Source organism: Tupaia chinensis, unplaced genomic scaffold (genome assembly GCF_000334495.1).
Source record: "Tupaia chinensis unplaced genomic scaffold, TupChi_1.0 Scaffold000684_1, whole genome shotgun sequence".
Taxonomy (NCBI): Eukaryota; Metazoa; Chordata; class Mammalia; order Scandentia; family Tupaiidae; genus Tupaia; species Tupaia belangeri.
In genome coordinates, this window is record NW_006160207.1 from 10,364 (window position 1) to 16,438 (window position 6,075).

The 6,075-nt window shown below is 44.3% G+C and overlaps 1 protein-coding gene across 5 annotated transcripts in view; it reads left to right on the top strand.

Moving 5' to 3' along the window:
* The first annotated feature begins 2,330 nt into the window (after positions 1 to 2,330).
* The window catches only part of FCRL3 (Fc receptor like 3), a 24,134-nt gene continuing 20,389 nt past the window's right edge, over positions 2,331 to 6,075 (top strand). For all 5 annotated transcript variants that reach the window (XM_006160413.3, XM_006160414.3, XM_014592370.2 and 2 more), the window contains exons 1-5: positions 2,331 to 2,448; positions 3,220 to 3,240; positions 4,286 to 4,528; positions 4,971 to 5,231; positions 5,465 to 5,746. In XM_006160413.3, coding sequence (XP_006160475.1) covers positions 2,415 to 2,448; positions 3,220 to 3,240; positions 4,286 to 4,528; positions 4,971 to 5,231; positions 5,465 to 5,746 — 841 coding nt within the window. In that variant the 5' untranslated portion in view covers positions 2,331 to 2,414. The remainder of the gene's footprint in view (positions 2,449 to 3,219; positions 3,241 to 4,285; positions 4,529 to 4,970; positions 5,232 to 5,464; positions 5,747 to 6,075) is intronic.

Consider the following 6,075-nt stretch of genomic DNA (forward strand, 5'->3'; position numbering starts at 1 on the left):
ATGTAAATTAGACTAACCACTGTGGACAACAATACAAAAGTTTCTACAAATAGAACTTCCACATGATCCAGTAATCCCACTTTTGGGTCTTTACTCAAGGGGTAGGAAAACAATCAGAAAGACATTTAAACATCTGTGTTTATTGCAGCATTATTTATAGTTGATAAAACATGGAACCAACTTGAGCATCCAAAAACAAATGCCTGAGTTGAAAACCTGCGGCACATATATACTATGGAATATTACACAGCTGTAAGAAGCAATGAGATCCCATCGTTCGACTCAGAATGGATGAATATAAAAGACTTAATGTTGAGCGAGGTGAATCTTGTTTTTCTGTGTTTTGAAAGATACACATTGTATATCCCCACTCACTTTCTGCTGAGTACTACAGCAGAGGTTGAGAGACTTGAAAATGTGATGTGAAGAGCATGAGAGTAAATACTAGAGACTGTAAGGGGGACGAGTGGATGGCAGAGAGAAGGTAGTGGAGAGTGGCTTTGTGATGCCAAGGGAGGAAACATTCGACAGACAGAAAAATATAAAGTTTACTGTTGAGTTTAATTAAATTAATTAATTAAAATGTTAAAGACAACAGATATGAGCCCTTAAATGTCATAAAACAAGAGAAAAAATAGGGGAAATAATTACAAATTATGATGAACTCTATGAAAAGCAAACAAACACCTTGGCCCTGAAACAGAAAATAATGAAGTGGGACCTTTGTGATTACAAGATAAGGGAAGGTCCTTATAATAAGGGCTCTGTTTTTTGTTTGTGTTTTTGTTTGTTTTTGCCAGTAAGTGAGAGAGAAACCAACCTCTCCGGGTAATGGCCACACCACAATCACTTCTCTATTCTCCTCTCAGGATTTGGGCACACATGCAAGCACATATGCAGCTGTTTCTTAAGCCCAACCCCTTATGAGACTGAAACCACAAGGTCAGCTATGTGGGAACCAGTTGCTTTAAAATCACCAGGTCACAGCCTGGCTCTGTATACTTTTTTATTGATCTCTTAATATGCACAGAATTGGACAGGATTTAGAGATAGTCCCTTCTGCTAATATGAACGTTTCTATCATTTCCTGTTCAGAAGCTTCCTAGTTATGTAACAGCTAAAAGGGCTTTTGTATACTACACCTCAACTTTGTGTGACTCATACCACAAAACACAGCAGGACATCCAACTCCCAAACTGTGTCTAAATTAGAAGCCTTTCACAGAATAAAAGTCTGTGTGAAATCAGAGTAATGAAGGGGTTTTCCATTTGAAAAATGGAGAAGTGATTTGAATACTTGCAAATTCACAGCTTGACATTTTTGGACAACCCAGACACGACTCATGAGATGCCTCTACTGGAACAGTTGGATGATAATCCTGAACATTTAAAAATGCACAACTGTCAGGGCTAATTTTCGTTCTTCACATAAATATGAAGCTTCTGAACAGGAAAATGATAGAAAGATTCAGTTTAGCAGAAGGGACTGTCTCTAAATCCCACCCAGTTCTGTGCAGATTAGAAGATCAATTAAAAAAAAAAAAGTGCACAGGCCAGGTCGTGGCCTGGTGATTGTAAAAACAGCTGGTTCCCACATGGCTGACCTCTTTTTTCAAATAGTCCTGTGTTCCCCAAAGTTTACTCACTGGAAACTTAATCCCCAATGAAACAGTGACAAGTAGGAACTTTAAGAGAGGATTAGGTTGTGAGAATTCTGCCTTCATTAATGATTGATACCCTTACAGTAGGAGTGAGATCCTGATAAAAAGATGCTCTCTGCCCAACAGGTGACATGGGTCCCACGTGGCCAACGGTGTGTCTCAAGTCCCAGACCTGGATGCTTGAAGAACCTGCCACACGAGTGTGTGTGGGTGCCCAAAATCTCAAGAGGTGAGTGGAGGAGAAGGGATTGTTTCATGGACATCTTCCCCTCCCCAGGGTGGGGGTGATTTATCCCCTATAGTAAACTAAAATAAATAAATAAATAAAGGCAAAAGATGAACTCATGCCCCTTCCTTTTTTTTTTTTCCTCTCTCTCTCTCTCCTCTCTCATCCTCTCTTGCTCCTTCCACCTCCCACCAAGGTTGACATAGCATAAAGGCCCTCACCAGATGCCAGCACCTTAAGAATGGACTCCCCAACCTCCAGAACTGTAATAAATAATGTTTTCTTTATAAATTACCCATCTGCAGTATTATGTGATAGCAAGAGAGAACAAACAGATTTTAGGAAGGTGGCCAAATTCATATTTTCAAGGCCTAAAGCAGGATGTTATACGAAGTTCTTTTACTTCCCCTTTTCTAATTTTTGCAAGTTGTTTCTGCGTGACAGACTCCCATCCTCCTTACTGGATGGAAAATAAACCTGGCTTTTGGCAAGATAGACTCGTTCTGCCCTCGGTCAGGCCAGGTCTCCATGCTGCTGCGGCTGCTGCTGCTGCTGATCCTGGGTGAGTAGGTGGGCTGGGACCACAACCTTGTTTCCTAAAGTCAGCCAAGAGACACCCAAAGAACTCTTTCTGCCTCTACTGGGGATTCAGAGACACAAAGAGCTGGGAACTGAGCAGAACTGAGAACCCAGAATACCCAAAGACTCTGAATGCAAGCATCTGAGCCAGCTATGCTGTCCTTGGTTTCTCACCCATTGACTTTTTCATCTCATAGGAAACTTGAAATTTTTGCCCTGCCACATTTTAACTATGCATCCTCCTTACAGCTTTAAACTAAGTAATGTTTCAGATAAACAGTTCTGTTCAAACCGAGGCTAGTGAGGGAGGGGCTATAGAGAAACACAATTCCTTTCCCTAGGTTTGAAGTCAAAATTTAACCAGTAATTGAAAACGTAGGAAGAATGCGAGAAAGTCCAAGAAATGAGGAAAAGGCAACCACGACTCCAAGTCCTTGCCTGCCTCTGTACTGCTGGGTTCAGGCTGGAGCAGAGGAGGGAATCAGGCAGGAAGCAGCCAGGTAGACATAGCAAAGAGACAAACCAGGGCTGCAGACACATGCCATTGTATGTGTGGAAAATGACTTAGAGGCTACTTTTTGTTGTTGTTTAGGAGCTATGGGTGGTATAGAATGGAAATGAAAAAACTGAAAGGGTAAAACTAAACATGTTATTGAGGCTGGGTTGTTGGAAAAATTTCAGAGTGAGTCTCATGAAAAGATTGAACAAACTTTGCTCTGTGCTAATTTTTTTTTTAATTTTGGCTTCCTCGCAGCTCCTGGAAGAGAACAGTCAAGTAAGTTTCCCCCTTTCTCTGCTTCTCCTGCTTTTGGGGTATTGGTCCTCTCTACCGGCAGAGCCTGTCCCAACCCCTGAAAATAAGGGCTGCAAAAATGTGTCAACCTCTGTGCTGCCACTGCTCTGAGGTTGCACCCAGCACTCACTGCACCGGGCAAACAGGAACTCCACCCCGCCCCAACCCGGCTTCTCTGGTCTCCTGTTCTTTCTCCATCACCAGGATGCCTCTGTGTAAAGAGGAAAGACGCATTTGCAGAAGGAAGGGTATAGGCAGGAGGCTGATGCTGCCAGACCCTGGGTCTGATCTCCCCTATTCTGGAACACCTCTCCCTCTGTCTGTCTGGGCTAGTGCTATGTCCAGAAGACAGAGGGTTCCCATTCAGAGGAAATGCTGCAGGCAAATCCTCACACATCGAAGGGGAGCTCGCACGACGGACATGCTTCTGGCCCTTTGGTCCATGGCAATTCTACATACAAGTCTGATTGCTCCAGCAGCCCATCCTCCCTTAGTCACATTCTTTATATTCCTCAGTTGATTGTGTCCAACTTAGATGGAGAATAGAGAAAAGTTGCCTTTCCCATAGAACCTCAGACTAAATAAGGTTTAAAAGTAACGAAAGTGAAAAAACCCTGTTCATTTACTCACAACCAACTACAAAGTGATTTCCTGGGGTCTAGAGATATGTACATCCTAAATTCACCTTTGCCTTGACAGGAATTTGTAAGCTGGGAGGATTTCAGAATCAGCCCATCTTCAGAGGCCTTCATAGTATTTACACAATTGCAAATCACATTTCCTGAGTGATTTAGAGTCCATATTAGAGACCTGAGACTTATCCCCAATGACACCCATTTGCCCACCTCTATGCCAGGAAAAGGATTGAAAGAACAGTTTCTGCCCCAGGTTAATAGGGTTCCAGTTTCAACCCTGGTCCTGACTGGGATTAGCCTAGGAAGACTGCGCCCTGCAGGCTGGGCCCTCCCTCTCGTGTGACCCCTCCCATTCACCTTCACCTCCCTGAGTCTTTCTATTTCCTGTCCAGGGGAAGCTCCAAAAGCTGTACTTCTCCTTGATCCTCCATGGTCCACAACCTTCAAAGGACAGAGGGTGACTCTCATTTGCAAGGATTTCTATTCCCAAGTCCAGGGAGACACATATTGGTATTATGTAGGGAAGGCACTTAAGAAAAAAGGTAAATCAACCGAAATAACAGATTCTGGAGATTACAGATGCAAGAGCAACGAATCCTCCATCAGTGACGCTGTGCATGTGGAATTTTCATCTGGTGAGTAGAAAAGGGGGGAGGTCTTTAAGTCAAAGTGTCTGAGGGCCGGGTTAATGCAGGGAGACCAGGGAGCACTATTTAGAGGCATGGGGTGTTGGACATACCGACTCCAGCGGGGAAATAAAGAGAGCACAATGTTGCATTGTCCATCCTTACCATCTAGAGAAGTGTCAGCAAGCCAGAGGTCACCAGTCAAAAAGGAGCTCAGGTCTGATAAAAAGACATGTGATACAGTTCCTCTTTAGTATAAAGACATGCATGAAGATCTCTCAAAGTCATCTTCTGGGAGCTCACTCACTCCCCAGAGCAAGGGAGAGTCAGCGACTAGGGCCATGAGGAAATGTTGGACATGTATGAGAGGTAGCTCTGCCCTCATGGGCAGAGACAAGAGTGAAAAAAGCAGCAGTGGGAATAATGGGGTTGTGTTCCTCTACCTTTACAGACGCGTTGATCCTCCAGGCTCCGTACCCTGTCTTTGAAGGAGATAATATAGACTTGAGATGCAAGGAGAAAGAAGAAACGAAAATGAGTGAAAAGAAGTACTACAAGAATGGAAGACAACTTTATATATATGACAACAAAGACTGTATCTCACTAACCTCAGTCCACAGGGATCATGATAGTGGTACATATTATTGCAGTGCTAAGCCTGGCTACTTTCGATGGACAGTAAACACCAAATCTCTAAGGCTACAAGTTCAAGGTAATGACTAGACTCCTGTAACAGGGATGGCAAGAAACATGGTGGGGGATGGCGAGAGGGCACGCGTCTGTGAGATTATCATGAAAAGACTCATGGCCCAGCCATGGGAGGGAGGTGGTTCCATCTGCTTGGTTCTCTGTCCATCTCCCAATGCTGGCGCTGAGAACACTGGGGTTTCTCTCCAGGAGCTTGGAGCCTCACTACCTGGGGATTGTATTTGTTCTTCTCTCTAGAACTGTTTCCACATCCTAAGCTGATAGCTAACTCCTCCCGACCCATAGAAGGGAACCCAGTGACCCTGACCTGCGAGACCCAGCTCTCTCCACAGAGGCCCAATGTCCAGATCCAGTTCTGCTTCTTCAGAAGTAACCAGGTCCTAAAGCCAGGCTGCAGCAGCTCCCCACAACTTCAGATCTCCGCCATGTGGACTGAAAACTCAGGACCCTATTGGTGCGAGGCAAGGGCAGTGTCTCACATCAGAAAAGAGAGCCTGAGGATCTGGATTTCTGTACGGAGTAAGTATGGGAGGGGCTGCTCTTCCAGAGTAGCCGCTCCTGCTCCCGGATGGATGGCGCCAGAGAGAGGAACTTCCAGCTACTTTGGTGTCCTTCCTTCTTTAGGCTCAGCATGGGCTGAATTCCCTGGTGCTTTCTCGTCTACTGAAGTCAGGCAAGACTAGCTGTTGGTCAGTTCCTGGGGGTTACAGAGATGTCAGGTTATGTTCTCTTGTGAGTCAGCAGATAAGTAAACACAAGGTGACCACTGACTACATGCAATTTTTTTCTTTCTTTCTTTCTTTCTTTCTTTCTTTCTTTCTTTCTTTTTTTTTTTTTTTTTTGGAGAG